Raw genomic sequence first — 16,435 nt, 5'->3', positions numbered from 1 at the left:
TTCCATAGTGCACCAGTTTCTGGTAGTCCAGAAGCTCTTGACCACGGTAACTGAGCGTCACACGCTCAAGAGGTATGCCACGCGAGCGATGTATGACGTCTTTTAGATCCAAAACTGTGCTATCCACGCTGCATTTTACTTTGTAGGTTTCGTTTCCTTGAATGGTCCATCGTTAGTGACAAACCCACACGGATGGAGGCGCGCTTCTAATATTTCATAATGGTGTCGAGGTCCGGAATGGAGAGACCGACCTTCTGCGATCGTAATGTCGAATGAATGCGTCATGGCGTCGTAAAACCCGGCACAAGGTACGCGAGGCTGTATCACTATCTGGCCACGGCACATCCGCTGACACGACCGGGCCTACAGGCGTACAGTTAGGCAAGCCAGGCAGGGGCTGGTGTCACAAAATTTTCTACGAAATATCGTGAGCAGTGAGAGAACTGCCGATTCCTGAATGTTCGCGAAGGTGAGGCAAGAACGTGGCGCTACGAGAGGGAAGGCGAGCTCGCAGAGATGAAAGGCTAGAAGCTTCTGGGTGTTGGCTGAGGGAAACTGCACTTCCTCGACTGAGACTGTGTTACATGACATTCAGCATCAATGCGGGGTATCATGGCCTGACTCTTGGATATGACTCCGGATAGGGCTTATGAAGTACCACAAAAACATCATGATGACGCCGCCGTCAAGGGAGGTACCCAACATGATCAGTATCTTATTAAACAGAAAACTCACGTTAAACAAACCCTACACACCAGACCATGCCAGGAGCGCAGGGCGACCGGGACATAGCTCATGTCTCGCCGCGGCTGCTAGACCTAGCGAGACTAGACAAGGAGGCCCCAGCCCCAGGACGTGCTGGAAGACCGCAATTCTTTAGAACAGAAGGCTCCTGGATCTGGTATCTACTCGCTTGACGTCTCTTCCGATAGCAGCCGGACGCTTGGGCTAGCGGCCTGTTATACAATGATTCATGTTCCCGGTGCGTGACTGCACGGTGTCTGGGCGCTATGTCTATCCTGATAACTTGAAAGCCTGCGCCATCTCGCCCAGGACTTTGAGAGGGTCCGCATCCTGATCATCCTCCCACATCAGCTTCGGCGACAGGACCTTGAGGCCATTTCTGTCTCGGCACATGTGTTCCAGAAGCCGGCCCATGCCCCTGGTGCTCCGCAATCTCCTCTCCTTACTCCGGTCCAGGAACTGTCTCTTCTGGCTCGGCGTCCAGGCGTTGGTCCTGTTTAGAAACGCCAGCACCATGGCCGCCATGCCGACCGCGATGGGCGTCGCAACTGATGTGCCGCTCATCTTACGGAAGCCGTTGCCCTGGCCAAGCTCAGTCGGCCAGTGGCTCGCCACGTCTTCGCCGTGGGTGATGAAGACGGGTAGGTCGCGTCCCGGCCCGGGGGCGAAGCGCGACAAATTGTTGAACTCGTCTCCGGAGGTGACGCAGACGGCGAGGTCGCGATCCCGGGCTGGCCACGCTATCGCCTCGCGGTTGCCGTGGTTGGCGGCGGCGGCGAAGACGGCGATGCCTCGATGGTCTGCCTCTTCCAATGCCCGCGTGAGATCGTAGGAGCTCTCCCGTGGGAAGCCTAGCGAGAGATTGATGATGTCAACGCCTTGTTCCATGGCCCAACGAATCGCCTGCCGAGTGTCAGTTCTTGTTCACGAACAAACGGGGAATATGTTGGCGTGCCTCTTCGACAGGCCGACGGGCCTCTCGTCTGCCGCGTTTTGATGCCGGCTTCTTCTCGTCATCGTCTTGAAGATGCTCCTGGCCCGTACTCGTCTTGGCAATGTACAATTCCGCACGCGGAGCGATGCCGAGGATAAGGCCAGCGATATGCGTCCCATGGCCGGAGTAGTCTGTGACATCCTCCTCTTGCCCCGGCTCGCCGACAAAGTTCCTACATGCCTTGATGCGCTCTCGCTGCGGCTTTTCGGGCAGCTGCCGAGCCGCCCGCTGCCCCATCTTGCTGCGCCTGCGTGCTGGGTTGGCAAAGTCGTCGTGTTTCAAATCTATTCCGGTGTCGAGAATCGCAATCTTGACCGGGCCGGCCCATTCCTGCCCACCGGTCTTGCTTCCCCCGTCATCGTCCGGATGCCACTGGATGTACTTGTACCAAGTTCTCTCAAGCTCGGCAAAGAACCTTTCCATGTATTCAGAGCTATGTTCGTCAATACATGCCCTTGTTTAAGGAATAACGGACATCGAATCGACGTACTTTTCTGGGGCCGCGATGGAGGCTTCTGTGGCGCTCGCGTCGCTGAGTGCATACAGCTCGCCTGTGCCCGTTAGTTTATTAGCTTCGAGGCTCGCGGGCAGTTACTTGTTACCCTCAATCTCTGATCCCTGGCGAGGACCAGGAGATGGTGTCCTTCGGAAGCCCGGGTGCACAGGGGGAGACAGCCCATGGCTACTGGGAGTAGGCGCCTCCAGGACGACGTCCGACGCCGCCACGTGTTGTACCGTCAACAGCATCGCGATGAACTTTTGGTTGCAGTGCTTGGCGATCTGCAATGCCGTCTTGCCCTCGTTATTTGCCATGGTGCGGTCCGCGTCATGGTTGAGCAGGACTCGGATCACGCCCCTGTGACCCTGTTCCGCAGCCAGCATCAGGGGCGTCCACCCACTTTTGGTCATGCAGTTGACATCAGCGCCATGCTGGAGGAGCATCTCGGCGCTCTCAGCCTTGTCGTACCGGCCCGCGTGGTGAAGCGGATGCCACCCACGCGGGGTTCTCGCCTCGACGGCGTGCGGGTCGGCGTGCAGGATGTATGCGATGGCACGATCTAGGTTCTTCTCCACCGCCCAGTGAATGGCTTTGCCCATGTCCACCGACCCCTCGGCTTTGAGGTGCGACTGGATCTGGTTGTTCTGCTTGCCGTCACCGGAGGCGCAGTCAAAGATGTGCTCGAGCCTCCTGCGGTCCACGCCGCGCAAGTTGTTGACGAGGTCCCGCGGCGTGACCCCCTTTTCGTCCTTTGCTGTTGCAGAGGCGCCGTGGAAGAGCAGAAGAGAGGCCGCGGGCGCCGAGCGTGCCCTCACTGCAAAGTGAAGGGGCGTTTCTCCAGACGGCGTCGCGATCATGGGGTCGGCTCCGTGAAGAAGCAGAGTCAGAATAGTGTTTGGGGTCCTGAGCTCTGCGGCAACGTGGAGCGCCGTGAATCCTTTGGTCGACGTATTCTCAAACTGCGTCTGAGCGTTCACGTCGGCCCCGTGCTTGAGGAGGAGCTTGACTATCTCGGTGCGACCCGCCTCGGCGGCAAGGATGAGCGCCGTCCAGTTCTTCTTGGTCCTCGCGTTTACATCGGCGCCTTTCTGGATGAGCTTCAAGGTGATTTCGCGGAGACCCATTTGCGCGGCATTGTGGATTGGCGTTCGGCCGCCTTTGCCTCCCCTCGGCGACCTCGCATCGGGACAGTCTTGCGGATAGAGGTTTAGGAGGTCGTCCACCACGTCGAGGCGCTTCGTCGCGACGGCTTGATGGATCGCGACCGCCTTGTGAGCGGGGTTTGCTTCGGGATCGAGGTGCTGCTCGCGCAAGAAGCGCACAGTCGAGTCTGAGGCCTTCATCTCTGCAGCTCCAGTCGCAACTTGCCTTGGCACATGTTGAGGTCGATGATGCAAGACCCACGCAGTGAGGCTGAAGACGCACGAGTCCTGTCGCCTGTGCAGTTGACGTCGGCGGGGGCGATTTCCACGCAGCGTAGGCTCGTCCCGCTCCAAAGCTGACATGCATGTCGCGTCTAATCTTGATGCAGTTTAAACCTGGTCAATGCATGAGCCGCGGCTGACGCTCGGCATATTGATTTCTGCCTTGCCACGATCATCGATTGGGCCATGCCGTGCGTCGTCATAGCAAGGTCTGGTTGGGAGCAGAACTCGCCGACCTTCACGACTCGATCCGGCTCAGCACATCAGCGCTTAATTTTCAAAATATATTGGCAACAAACAGCAGGGTTGAGATACAGCCACGCGGCGATAGGATGCCTTTCGGAAACAAGGCCAAAAAGTACTGGATCGTGCCGCAAGAGTCCCTTGCACCCGACGACCTGGTGCTCGGCAGCATTCTGAAGAAGCCCAACGACACAATAGACATTCTCAACCGCCGCGCGGTCGTGGCAATCGACCCGGCGCTCATCATCCACGAGCGCGAACAAGTCACCAAGAGTCTTAGCGATGCCCTTGATTCCGGGTTTGGGGCGGGCATGAGCGCCTCGTCGGTCCTCGCTGCGGTACTCGGCGCATCGCCAACGCTCGAGGGGAACTGGGCCACGGGGGTTTCCGACCAGATCGAGGCGACAAGGGTTCGCGCACAGCATTTCGCGCCCCCTGCAGACTATGTAAACAAAGCGCTGCGTACGCCGGAAACGGACAGCTACGTGCGGCAGTCCTTCTTCAGCGCCCCTGTGTACATGGTCGTTGGGGTCGCGATAGCAAGCACCTTGACGCGGACGGCAAACGCTTCAGCAGACAGAGGCGGCAAGGTCGGTGTAGGTCTCGGCCCGCCCGGAACGGGCGTCGAAGTGTCTGCCGAGTTGTCGGCGAACAGGAACACCAAGTCCAGCTACCACGACGCCGTCGAGGAGGATGTCGTGTTGGCGTACCGCCTGCGACGGTTCCGCTACTCCAAGAGGCGGGACGAGTTTGTCAAGAAGGACGAAGACGAAACGAAGCACGCCAGGTACGGGACGGATGAAGACGGCGCCCCGTCGAGTGACGACGACGACGAAGATGTCAATGAAATTGCCGTTTTCTCATTTTTCGATGGCGAGGATGTTGAGGCTGGCGGGGTTGGCATGCAAGGGTTTGAGGAACCAGATGGCGAGGATGACTCGGAGTCGAGTGAGGACTGAGGAACTGATAGCATGCCTTTGGCCGAGGTCCCGACCCGCACGACGTAGCCTTGAATAAGAGAGCATACCCTCTGGCAAATGCTATGGGACTGGCTATAGTTGAGCGCTGTGACACGACCCCGATTATCGTTAATACCGACGTGTGGGGGGGTTTGCGGTCGAACGGCTCACATCAGTCGAATGTGCCCACCGTTGACTTGATCAGACTTCAAATACACATGCGGCAACACTCACAACGTCAAACCTTGTTTGCTGGCTCGGATGCGCATCTCGAAGCCATCTCCAGCATAATGTGGTTGGAAGAGGGTCAAAACGTTCGGGTAGAGCCCTACCACGGTGGTCTCGCAGCTTGAGCGGAGCCTGGAATCTGTACGAAAAACGACCAGACGTCTATTGTTTACCATTCCTCTTTCCCCTAACAATTGTCTCTCATGCGCCAGCTCCAACCTCAAAGAGCTCGATCAAACCCTTTTGATCCGCTCCTTGGAGATCCTTGACTTTGTTCCCATTCTTGTACAGATGAAACGTGGGCATGGCTCTAATGCCCAATTCTTGTGTCAGGTCGCTCATTTCGTCGACATCGACTTTGATGAACTTGATGTTCTGGAACTTGTCGAGCTGGGATGAGCTGTGAAGCTTTTGTTAGATCAAAATCGATCGTTCGCCCAGGGGGGGCATCATAAGGCCCAAACGAACTGAGCAAACACCGGTGCAATGGTCTTGCACGGGGCGCACCATGTGGCGAAGAAGTCGACGACGACTACTTCATTGTCTTTGAGTGTCTGCTTGAACTCCTCGGTTCTAATGGCGTGCCGTCAGCTCAGCTTGCATATGTTTGTATGCCGTTTGTTTTTATTTTGCATCAACCGGCACCAGGCTGGACGCAGGGGGGTGCCCCGATTGAACTATTGGGCCGGGCGCCCAACCAGACGCCATCGCTGAACGATTGTAGGGGCAAGCACTACTTACGACCGAACGTTATGGACGACCATGCTGAATGATGCTTCGTTTGAGGGAAGTAACGAGTTGTTGCGTTGCGTGACGCCGCGGGGGGGAGGGGGATTCGGGTTGAGTACTTGGCTTTTACAGCAAGTGGGCGTCTGGTGTTCAATAAAGTGAAAGCAATGCACTGAACAGAGAGCTGGAGCAGAAGGAGCTTCAAGCTATTTACATGAGAAAGAAACGCTTTACTAAGCGGATGACGTGCATTGTGGATGAATTGAACGCCGTTCACACACGTGGATCGTCAAGGGCTTGGCCAGCAATGCGCGGCGAACGCAACGGTGATGTCACGACTCGGCCCGCTTCCACCAGACGCCATGGCGAGGCGGTACGTAGCCGCATGCCGCTATCCCGAGTGCAAGTTTGCGGGCGGTTAGGAACTTGCAGTCTGATCCACAATTAACCGCAAGTTGATCGGCACTCTTCATGTGGCACCATTGTCTAGTGTGTAATCTTGTCTGGTCTGGCCGTGAACGCTGCTGCGCCTGTGCTTTCAACCGCCGCCCCGGCCGTAGTTGAGACCTCGCATTGAACTCAAAGAATGGGACTTGAATGAACGACAAGGAGACACACAGGAAATAGATCTTGACATCTTCTTTTGTCAGAATGACCGTGGAGCTATCAGTCTGCTTGCTGGCTTGTATATAACTACGGCATGGGTCGCGCCTCGTGTCAACTGACGTCTGGTATCAATCCTTCCACTCACTCTCAAGCCAATCACAACCACACCAACCTCGACTCACAACCGCATCAAACCTCAACTTGACCAGAAATTCACACAACAGGAACATCCACCCCAGAAGACTACCTTTGCAAGATGTGCACTCACACCCAGAAGTGGTATATTTGTCAAAATTGCGGTAGCAGGGTTTCATATTTCGACACGGTCAAGCCCGTCCTATGCGGGCCGGCGAAGGCTCGATCCAGGGGTCGGGATCGCTGCAGGGGCGTAAAATACCTTGAGGAGAAGTCGGACCGATTGTATTGCGACCAGCATTGCGCTGAGGGGAAGGAGGTCCAGTACCCGCCTCGCCGCCGCGGTTTGTGAAAGAAAGCCACGAGAGTCTGGTGGAAGCGGAGCGGGAGAGAGAGAAGAAGGCTAGGAAGTTGGCGAGGCAGGTGGAGAACAGAAAGAAGTAGAAGCCCGAGAGGGGCAGAGGAGGCTCGGGGGACGAAGAAGTAGATTCCCGACAAAGGCAGACTAGAATCCTCGGGTGGCTTTCGAATCCGCCCAGGGTTAATTTTTGCTTATTTAGCCTTCATCTATTTTTTTGTGTGTTCCAGAAGTGATGGCAGCCCTCAGCTGCATACCCACGTCGGCGTGTAGTCCAGTTCGAGTGACTTTAAGTACATACAGCAAGCTCACATTTGTACTTGACACATAAATCAGGGCAACTCATAAATACAAGTGACAAAGCTCCTATCTCTTATAAGTAACTTACAGCCCCATAGCAATAGTCAGAACCTAGAACATCACTTAAGGCGCCTTGCACGAGGTATTGGTCAGATGGCAAGTTATATGTCAAGTACTTAACCATGAACATTGTGAAAGCGTGTTGACAGCCCAGGCCTATCAGAGCGCATATATGCATTTTGGATACCCATTACTTAATATACTCGAGGAGAGGACCATTTGCACACCCCAAGAAAATCCCCTTGCGAAGATATTATCATCCAAACTCACGTTGCAAGACTCAAGGCTAGATTGACCCAGCGGCTCCATCGCTTAGAGTAAAGCCGATGCCTTTGAATTGGTTGGTCCCCATATTGACAGCAGCCGTTAATCACGAGGCCTAGCGCTCTGTGATGCGCACTCTGAGGTCGGCCGTTGTTATGGCCATGTATCATCGAGGTAGAACCGCGAATCACTGTATGTTTGCTGCGAGTATAAAATCCAAGAGCTCCCATGATCTATCATCATGTAAACTGGTCGATTTCTGCGCGCAAAGACTCCCCTGGTACCGATAATAACTTGAACACTTGGACAGCTATTTATACAAAACCCAACGCGCGAACAATGTGCTGGATCAGACAGCTCTATAAGTGTCATAGGTGCCAGGCTGACGTCGAGGTTCAAACGATCCCGGCAGACCAATGCTATGCGCGACAGCGAAGCGGCATGCTTCACTTGACTGGCACTAAATACCTCAGACAGCCTTCGTCGCCCCCGTATATCCTTTGTTTCACCTGCAACTCGAAGGATGCTGCGGACCTAAAGAAGAAGCGCGACCGTGAACATAGGAGGCGCATGCGCCAGGGCGGCAAATCGGCTTCATGAACCATGGAGCCTGAATGCAGTTGTCATCTGTATATCTTTAGACACATGAACCGTTTTTGAGGTTGTTAAATTTAACCAATGGAACTGATATCTGCTTTCTATTCTATTACGACGGGATACTAAAGTTGCAAGGGGCCATGTCACATGCATTAATCGCCTCATGGCGTCCAGTCTCCTCCCTTTGTCAATACTTCATCACTGAGCTGCGAAAAAAACAAGACCACAGATAAATATGCATATTCAATGCCTAGTCACACCAGACAGATCCAGCAAGAGCAATCCCAGAGCGTCTGAGTCCGCGGCGCGGGTCACCGCCGTGTTCCACGTGTCTTATGTTGCCCCCGATCCGAGTGTCTGCCCGTGGGAATGTTCTCACGGGGCGCGACATATAGCTATGCACAAAATGGTCCAGCATCGCATTCTCTGCTTAGGCTGTTGCATTGGGTCTATAAACTTTGCGAGGTTGGCTTTTGTTGAAATCCATATTGAAAACTGCCTTGCGTTTGACCTCTTGGGACTCGGGTCCATCTGGCATGGAATTTTATGCCCTCGGCTTGACTAACACTCCCCATACTCTTGGCAGCATGCTCCAAGGCTGCTCATCCCCTTCAATGCTGTCATAGTTCTCCCACCTCCCGGCCGAGGCAAGGATCGCTCTCATATTACGCGTCATGTTGCAGCCCCCTATGAGCGGCCACCAAATAGGATTCCAGAGATCTAGTCCCGGTTAGCAGACTGAGTCGCCGCGGCCTCGCAACACGAACCGTGACATGCCGAAGGACGTGATTGAACAGTGTGACTTACGCTGCACCGTCGCAGTCAGCCAGTCCGAATTACGATGATGCTCCCAGAAGATCAGCTTGCCGCCGGGCTTGAGCAGGCGGTACAGCTCCTTGGCCATGGCCTCCGGATCGGGCACCGAGCACAGCACCTGGATACTAAGCACGGTATCGAGGCTCTCTGCCGTGATGCCATGCTTTTCAAGGACGTCACTCTCTTGAACGCCGCTGACGACGAGCTCGTAGATACCACGCAGCCCCTGCTCCTCGATCTGCTGTTCACAGTCTGGCGCGAAGTGAGGATTACATTCCACGCCGACGATGCGTGCTACCTTGCTCTTGTCATAGCGACACAGCTGGTTGCCCAGCCCGGGGCCGAGCTCGAGCACAACGCCACAGCATTGAGGGACGAGCTTGGGAATGGCCGTCTTGTTTGTCTCGAAGCGGACGAAATTTTCGTCTTGGCAGCAAGTTAGGTCGCACACATCCGGCCCCAACACACATCGTAGTTCGGAGTAACGTACTGAGGACTTTGAACCATTTGTAGCAGCCCAGGTCAAGGAGCTGAGATAGGCTGAAGAGGACGCGATAGCTGCCATGCTGGAACGCCTCCTTGGCGCTCGTGGACACGGCTGGGACGTGATGTCAGCTTCCGGCGGAGGGTATTCTCCAATTAAATTGGGAATTCGGCTTAGCAAATATCGGGAATGCATTTATACCCCAAATGCCATATTTCACGGGGTCCCACGGCTCAAGGTAGCTACGATATCGGTCGTTCCAGGTCATTGCCGCGTGTGTCGGCTACTTTCAGGGGCGAATTGCTCTTTTGGTCAGCCTCACGAATGTGTCAATACCTTACGTCAACGCCTGGTGGTAAGTGGCAGCTATAGTACAATTGTGGCGTGGTAGGTAGTGTGAACGCTGTCGAGCGAAAAGGAGTCGAAGATGTAAAACCTCATTTGGTAGCCTACATTGCAAAGTACAGGCTACATACCACAGATTCATTTGTCGTGTTTATCCAATTATCCATATATGTTCATAGAGGGGGCTTGCATCTGCATAAAAAGTTTCTTGTGCCGATGCTCCGTCTCGCCGCCAGGGATCCTGCTGTTGCCGGCTGATGACCAGAGTCGTCAACGCACCGCGAGTGCAATACACGTATGGACGCACGAAGGAAGGTGACAGGGAGTGATGCCCCGCATCTCGGAGGATACCAGATCTGGAAAATAAAACCATCCGGGCGACGTGACGTTGGCTGTCTCCCTAGCGCCCAGTCGGGGAGCAGGCTCTTCCATCCGATGGATGAGGCTTGCCCTGACCCAACCACTTTCGGTGAAGAACTCAGTGGTCAATGACAAAACTAACGCCCTAACTACTTTGTACATCACGTTCCGTTTCAGCCGCCGCAAAACAAGCTCTGCTTGGCTCTCTTGAAGTTTATAACCCGTCGCTCAGTATGTTTGTTGGTTCTTACTCAACCTCCCAATGCATCTTTACGACTACATATAGCTATGTATGCGTACCTGGACGTACTCTACCGAAGCATGGAATCAGCGCCTACCGAAGATCCCCGCCCCGGAGCCTCGCATCCAGTCCGGGGCCATTTCCCGGCCAGGACCCCTGACCCGCCACGGTCGTCAGGACAGCGACTTGTGGCTCTCATCTGGAGGTAGTCTGCCATTGTATTTGATCCTTCCAGCTTGGCACGGCGAGCATCAAGCCTTGCTCGTTGCCAAGGCTGCCACCATCTCCACCTGTTTCACTCCAGTAGATACGAGATCCGTGGACAGTTGTGTGCTGAGAGTCACATGCAGTCCTGGCAGCATACACGTATGTAAACATTGCATATATAACGAGGGCTTCCGCCTCATATGTCTGTTGCCCTGCTAGGCGCCTCCTTGTCTCGTCCCCTCGACGTCTCGGCTCGGTATAGTCGCGCAAAGTAGCTATCTGCGTCGCGCAGCAACCGCCCCGGCGAGTCGTACTCCATCAGCGATCCCCTATCTAGGACCGCCACCTTGTCAAAGTCTAGCAACGTGTCAAGCCGATGCGCAATCATGACGATGGTGCGATCCTTGAACTCTGTGCGAATCACCTCCTGGATCTTGGCGTCTGTTTGACCATCAACACTACAGCAGGTTAGCGACCAATATTTCAGCCGAGGGAAGTTTTCGGGACAAAGTGTATACCTGCTTGTCGGCTCGTCTAGAATAAGGACGCAGCTTCGCTTCAACAGCGCCCGTGCCAAGCAAAGCAGCTGTCGCTGCCCATGCGAGAAGAACGTCTCGTCCATCTTCTCGTCCAGGGGCGACTGCTTCTCGTCCCCGAGCTTCGTGCGAATCACCGTCCATAAGCCAACGCGCTCGTGTGCCGCCACTACATCGCTGTCCTTGTGCTCGCTGAGCGGATCCATGTTGAAGCGGATCGTGTTCGTGAAGAGAAACGGCTCTTGCGTCAGACAGCTGAGCCTCTCGCGGAGGAGCGAGCGCGGCACGCGTGTTATGTCCTCGCCGTCGAGAATAATCTGGCCTTCGACAATGTTGGCGAGACGCAGCAGAGCCTGGATGGTGGAGCTCTTGCCGCTACCGCTACGTCCGCAAAGTCCAATCTTTTCGCCGTGCTCTATGCTCATGCAGAGGTTGTGCAGAATAGGTTCCTCGGTAGAGCTGAGAGTGTGATGAGTCAAAGTTTCGGTCTACTCGGATCATTTATGGTTGGGCTGAACGACTTACTCATACTGCACGGATACGTTCCGGAGCTCCAAGTCACCGCGGCCTGGCCACCGCGCGCTCGGCACTCTTGTCTCCTCGGGGAGGCTCTCGGAGGGCGCATTCTCCGAAAAGTTCTTGATCCTCGTCACGGCACCCAGCGACGTCTCCAGGGTCGACCACTGCAGCACGATGCCCTTGAGGTTGTTGCCCAGATCCATCATGTTGACGAGCGCGATGCCCAGCAGCGACGGGTTGACCTTGCCACGCAGAGCGACCGCAGACGCTACCAGCAAGATGGTAAGCCCGGCGACGACAAGGTCGAGGACCAGGGTGAGCCAGCGTTGGATGCAGTAGAGCAGATACGACGGCTTCTGCGCGTTGTCGACGAGGTCCATGCCCTTTTCGACGTAGGGACCGATCCAGCCGAAAGCGCGTATCGTGGCGAGGCCATTGATGGATTCGAGGAAATGAGAGTACAGCGGGGCCTTGTGCTCAATTCTATTAAATATCGGTTAGCCTAGTCATCTGCAACTGAGTCGGGCATTGTGGCCTACTCCAAGAGACGCAGCTGCTTCGACGTGCGGACATAGAATCGCTGGATGACGGCGAGGACAGCCGCGACAAAGGGAATGCAGATTGCAAAATAGCTCACGGCGCTGATGGCGAGGCCAGCGACGGAAAAGCACAACGTCACTTCTATTCAAAACGTCAGACCAGCAGTACGAGTCGGTATTCGTAAGACTGACCAAACATAAATACGCTGAGGGAAATAGGCAGCACAATGTCGACGAGTCTCATGTCTTGGCTAAACCTACGAAGGTGTGAGCAGACGGTCAATCAGCCTGGAAAACAAAAATAAAAACGTCAACTTACCGGTTGACGAGCGAGCCTGTCTCATGCTTGGACAAGAAGTAAAGGGGTGCACTGTATTTCAGTCAGCCGAGGCGCACTCCCGAATCCCAGGTTCTGGTCTGGTGACACAAACTCACTTCATGACCGCGTTGAGCACTCTAGTGTGCAACGTCTTTCCACTCGTCGGACCCATGAAGAGTAATCCTTGCCTAGGATTCGTCAGCTATCATCACAAGATTGCGTTTTCGTCTCAAAGCTAAGCTTCCATATGAAAGCTGGCCATGGGGGCACTTACATGATGGCCAGGGAAACACCTGCAATCTCGACGACGGCCATGAACACGTACAAGCCGAGCCAATAGCCCACATCGGTGCTTGCATGGCCTTTGCCTTCGCCCCACCAGGTGAGCCAGATGTCTATTATATCACACTGGTCAGAGAGGCTGGTCGAGCTTGGGCAATCGCAAGTGGGAGCTTACACCGGAACATGTAGAAGAACGTGTGCAGTACAATGTACAAGCCCGCGGGGATAATGTTTAACCAAGTTACCGATGCAAGGTAGTACTTGAAGGTGCTTCGGTCACTGGCGCGGCCTTGAGGCTCCTCGATCTCTTCTGTGGCAGCCTGCTGCTTCTCGTAGCTGCTGCTGTCGCCATCTTCGTGTTGCTCGTCGGCGCCCTTATCAGGCTTGTCCGAGTGCGACAGCGAGATATCGAGCTCCCGCACGTAGCCTTCCCTGGAACGCAGATCGTTAAAGTTGCCCTGCTGAACAATCGATCCATCCTTGCTGAGCGCAATGACATAGTCAGAGTCTGGAAGATGATGCACTGTTGTGCATTGTGAGCAAAGGAACAAGCTGCGCATATCGCCAACATCACGTACCAGCGTGCGTCGCGAGGATGATGGAAGTCCCGCTCCTCCGCAGCAACCCGTCTTGCGCAAAGACGCGGTTGAACACGGTCTTTTCCGTGACCTTGTCTAACCCACTGAATACATCGTCAAACATGGCCACGGGCTTCCTCGCGTAAACTGCGCGTGCAATACCCTGCTCTTCGAATTAGTATAAGTCACACGGCGGTGTCGACCCAAACTCACAATACGCTGCTTCTGGCCGCCGCTGAGCTTCAAGCCCTTGTCGCCGACGATAGTCGCGGCGCCGTCGGGCAAGCGGCCAAGGTCGACGGCCAAGTCACACGCCTCGACGACGGCCTTGAACCAGGACTCGTTGAACCCTTCCGTCTCCGCAATGATGTTCTCTCTGATCGTAGCGTTGAGCACCCATGGGGTTTGGTCGCAGAAAGCCACGGCCGGGGAGCTCAAAGAAACATGGCCGCTCGAGGATGCCGTCTCACCAAGTATGGCCTTGAGAAAGGTCGACTTTCCAGATCCGATTGGCCCAATGATCATGGTCAGGGAGCCCGTCTGGTGTTGGGGCAGCGTGGTGTGAATATCACGCAGAACCGGCTTCTCGCCCCAGTCAAAGTTGCCTCCTGTGATCGCCACAGAGGCCGAAGAGTCTGCCTTGCGCTTGAATGACTGCAGTTCGACACCGTCGGTCGACGAGCCGTCCGCGGACCGCACGGAGATGCCGTCGCCAAACCCCGACCGAATATCACGGTTGTCAACGCGCTCGGGCAAGAGGAGAAACTCCTGGATCCTCTTGAAGCAGCCAAATGCCGAGAAGGAGAACGGAATGCTGCCGAGCAAGAAGCTGAGGGGCAACATCATGACGTTGAGGATCGAGACGGCCGTGATGGCCTGTGCGGCAGAGAAGGACGCGGAGCCAGATACCTTGGCGGCAATGGCGTACGCACCAAAAGTCGCCGTCTGGGTAAGGGCAAAGTTGCCGTTGGCTATGGAAAGTTGTCAGTCCCGAACAATCCACGGGAAAGGCTTCCAAGCTGTTGACACTTACTGATGACATTGGCCCACACATTCAAAAGACGAAACTGCTTGCCAGAGTTGATGTCGTTGTCGCGCTTCGTCTCGATGAGTTTGGCAAAGGTGTCAGTGTAGCCAAGCATCTTGACGGCCTTCATCGAGCCCAACACCTCGGACGTGAAGTTGATGCGGTCTTGGGTCGCCTTTTGGTACGTGATCTGGCGAGGAACCATGAGGCGGCCGATCATGGTGTTGAGGAACAAGCAAACTATCCCGTCAGTTCTAGTGCCAAAGTACATAACACACTTGAGTCTCGCACGCCGACTCACTCAAACTCATGATGATCGGGGCCGCAGACACGGCGCCGAGCTGTTGCGTAAGCATCCACATGGCAATCGCGACGGTGATTGTGTTTGCCCAAGACTCGACGAGCAGCATGTTGATGCGCTCTGTGAGCATCTCGACATCGTTGCCCATGAGCGACACGGCCGATGACTCGCTTAGTTGCTTGGTGGGCAGGCGGACCATCTTTCGGTAAATAAGAGAGATGAGGCCGCCACGGATCATGGCGCCGGCGCGGAAAGTGAGGTGCTCGTGCCAGGCAGTGAGTATCTGTTTCGTCAGCTCCAAACTGCTCTATAAAGGGAAAACGGTGGGAGGCGTACCGCGGAGCCGATGAAGACAAATGCAAAGGCGCCAATCAGTCCGTAGCCCAGATTTGTCGTCGCCTCACCGCTGGGCATCGACAAGAAACGCAGGGCGTTCGACACCAAGTACGGCTGTGCGATGCTCAAGCCAATGATCCCAACGCGCGGCAGGGCAATGCTCAGCAGCTCCCATCGGAGCACGTTGAGGGTCGTCAAGAACAGCATTGGCTTGCGTCCCCCAGCCGTCGCCTTGTCCCACTTGGTGGCGAAGCGCCTGTCGAGGCGCCTCGACGAGAGCCTCTCGTTGATGGTCGGCAGGTCATTGTTGGTGAGCACCGTCGCCCAGCCCGTGATGAGCAGCGGGTTGAGCCAGACGAAGAAGCCGCGGCTGAGCGGGCCGCTGGTGCTCTCATGCGACCGGCTGGCTCCGCCGGTAATCAAGATGCTGCGCTTCTCGACCGTCTCCAGCACCAAGAGGGAGAGCTTCAGCCCCGCGGACGCGGAGAGGACGCCGGCGTAGGCCGAGTTGGCGGAGGCGGCGACGAGCCACTCGGTGCGCAGACGGGCCGCGTCGAAGAGAAGCGAGGCGAAGAGATAGATGGTAAGCAAGAAGGACGGGCGGATGGACTTGACGTGCTCGACGTGGGAGAGGATGACGATGGTGAAGGACGCGAGGAGACTGAGCACGGTGGCGGCGATGGCGAGTGTGAAGCCGACCTGGCGGGGAGATGATGCGACGACGGCGAGAAGCGCGACGTTGAGGGCGGCATACAAGCAGCCCGTGATCTGATTTCGATTAGCCGGGGATGAATTTGGCCGCGAACGGGGGTTTCCATATCTAGTCAGCGTACCAGCTTGGGAGTATACGTTGCCTCGCGTTTGGTCTTGTCTGGGGAACGGAAGAGGTAGACGCAACGGCCACCGGCCACGACAAGGAAGACGGCGGCGGGAAGGATTGTGAGTATGCTTTCTTCGAACGTCACTTTTTGATGCATCAGCACGACAATATGTAGGCTTCACTGCTTGACGCGCATGACAGGGGAGACTCACAGGTAAAGTCAAAGCCGCCTCGACAGCCTTGGCTCCAGACGCCCGGCCCGAAGGCGCCATCACCGCAGTCTGTGTCGTTGCGGGCCATGGTTTCTCAACAACTCTATAAGTAAGAGTCGACGACCGAGACCTCAAACCAGCCACGATGCACGCGCCCGCGCCAAGAAGCAAACCAGAGAAGGCTTTCCATATATACGAGAGCTCATGCAGTGCCCCTCAGACGGTCCAGAAAGGGTTACAAAAAGTATCGAAACGACCCTTTGCGAAGGAGGGCTACTCGGCCCGCGCCAACCATCCGATGCGGTCCCCGTACCCGGAGGCTTGCTTACCACGGAGCCGCATCGGGCAGGTCTCGACCCGAGGCCGCGCATGG

The 16,435-nt window shown here is 55.7% G+C and overlaps 5 protein-coding genes across 5 annotated transcripts; 1 reads left to right on the top strand and 4 right to left on the bottom strand.

The window, feature by feature from the left end:
• Positions 1-995: 995 nt before the first annotated feature.
• JDV02_004967 (uncharacterized protein) lies at positions 996-3,661 on the bottom strand. Its single transcript, XM_047986215.1, has 4 exons — positions 2,341-3,661; positions 2,229-2,289; positions 1,700-2,171; positions 996-1,647 (listed from the first exon to the last, which is right to left on the bottom strand). Exons 1-4 carry the CDS (start codon positions 3,578-3,580, stop codon positions 1,015-1,017), a joined length of 2,406 nt encoding a protein of 801 aa, XP_047842195.1. The 5' UTR covers positions 3,581-3,661; the 3' UTR covers positions 996-1,014.
• Positions 3,662-3,828: 167 nt separating this feature from the next.
• On the top strand, positions 3,829-5,296 carry JDV02_004966 (uncharacterized protein). Its single transcript, XM_047986214.1, has one exon. The coding sequence runs from the start codon at positions 3,994-3,996 to the stop codon at positions 4,861-4,863; it is 870 nt and encodes a 289-aa protein (XP_047842194.1). The 5' UTR covers positions 3,829-3,993; the 3' UTR covers positions 4,864-5,296.
• JDV02_004965 (uncharacterized protein) lies at positions 5,293-5,855 on the bottom strand (the record flags this gene model as incomplete). The annotated part of the gene is made up of 3 exons (XM_047986213.1): positions 5,293-5,491; positions 5,560-5,664; positions 5,833-5,855. 3 exons carry the CDS (start codon positions 5,853-5,855, stop codon positions 5,293-5,295), a joined length of 327 nt encoding a protein of 108 aa, XP_047842193.1.
• Positions 5,856-8,668: 2,813 nt separating this feature from the next.
• Positions 8,669-9,851, bottom strand: JDV02_004964 (uncharacterized protein). Its single transcript, XM_047986212.1, has 4 exons — positions 9,642-9,851; positions 9,447-9,554; positions 8,948-9,382; positions 8,669-8,860 (listed from the first exon to the last, which is right to left on the bottom strand). The coding sequence occupies exons 1-4, from the start codon at positions 9,706-9,708 to the stop codon at positions 8,685-8,687; spliced, it is 786 nt and encodes a 261-aa protein (XP_047842192.1). The 5' UTR covers positions 9,709-9,851; the 3' UTR covers positions 8,669-8,684.
• A 904-nt stretch (positions 9,852-10,755) lies between these two features.
• JDV02_004963 (uncharacterized protein) lies at positions 10,756-16,156 on the bottom strand. Its single transcript, XM_047986211.1, has 16 exons — positions 16,063-16,156; positions 15,864-15,994; positions 15,031-15,798; positions 14,695-14,977; positions 14,400-14,633; positions 13,580-14,337; positions 13,367-13,529; positions 12,964-13,311; positions 12,781-12,901; positions 12,623-12,694; positions 12,507-12,557; positions 12,380-12,444; positions 12,188-12,329; positions 11,655-12,131; positions 11,112-11,588; positions 10,756-11,051 (listed from the first exon to the last, which is right to left on the bottom strand). Exons 1-16 carry the CDS (start codon positions 16,148-16,150, stop codon positions 10,790-10,792), a joined length of 4,440 nt encoding a protein of 1,479 aa, XP_047842191.1. The 5' UTR covers positions 16,151-16,156; the 3' UTR covers positions 10,756-10,789.
• Between the last annotated feature and the right edge of the window lie 279 nt (positions 16,157-16,435).

Source organism: Purpureocillium takamizusanense, chromosome 4 (genome assembly GCF_022605165.1).
Source record: "Purpureocillium takamizusanense chromosome 4, complete sequence".
NCBI classification, from domain to species: domain Eukaryota; kingdom Fungi; phylum Ascomycota; class Sordariomycetes; order Hypocreales; family Ophiocordycipitaceae; genus Purpureocillium; species Purpureocillium takamizusanense.
This window is presented reverse-complemented; position numbering and strand designations above follow the sequence as displayed.

Coding starts and splice junctions, on each gene's coding strand:
- JDV02_004966 (XM_047986214.1), top strand. CDS start 3,994: ATGCCTTTCGGAAACAAGGCCAAAAAGTACTGGATCGTGCCGCAAGAG.
- JDV02_004963 (XM_047986211.1), bottom strand. CDS start 16,150: ATGGCCCGCAACGACACAGACTGCGGTGATGGCGCCTTCGGGCCGGGC. Junction 14,634..14,694: donor CCCGATCATCATGAGTTTGA/GTGAGTCGGCGT, acceptor CTGACGGGATAG/TTTGCTTGTTCCTCAACACC. Junction 12,558..12,622: donor GTGCTCAACGCGGTCATGAA/GTGAGTTTGTGT, acceptor ACTGAAATACAG/TGCACCCCTTTACTTCTTGT.
- JDV02_004964 (XM_047986212.1), bottom strand. CDS start 9,708: ATGACCTGGAACGACCGATATCGTAGCTACCTTGAGCCGTGGGACCCC. Junction 9,555..9,641: donor CGTGAAATATGGCATTTGGG/GTATAAATGCAT, acceptor ATCACGTCCCAG/CCGTGTCCACGAGCGCCAAG. Junction 9,383..9,446: donor CAAATGGTTCAAAGTCCTCA/GTACGTTACTCC, acceptor CTTGCTGCCAAG/ACGAAAATTTCGTCCGCTTC.
- JDV02_004967 (XM_047986215.1), bottom strand. CDS start 3,580: ATGAAGGCCTCAGACTCGACTGTGCGCTTCTTGCGCGAGCAGCACCTC. Junction 2,172..2,228: donor TCCATCGCGGCCCCAGAAAA/GTACGTCGATTC, acceptor TGACGAACATAG/CTCTGAATACATGGAAAGGT. Junction 1,648..1,699: donor CCCGTCGGCCTGTCGAAGAG/GCACGCCAACAT, acceptor GACACTCGGCAG/GCGATTCGTTGGGCCATGGA.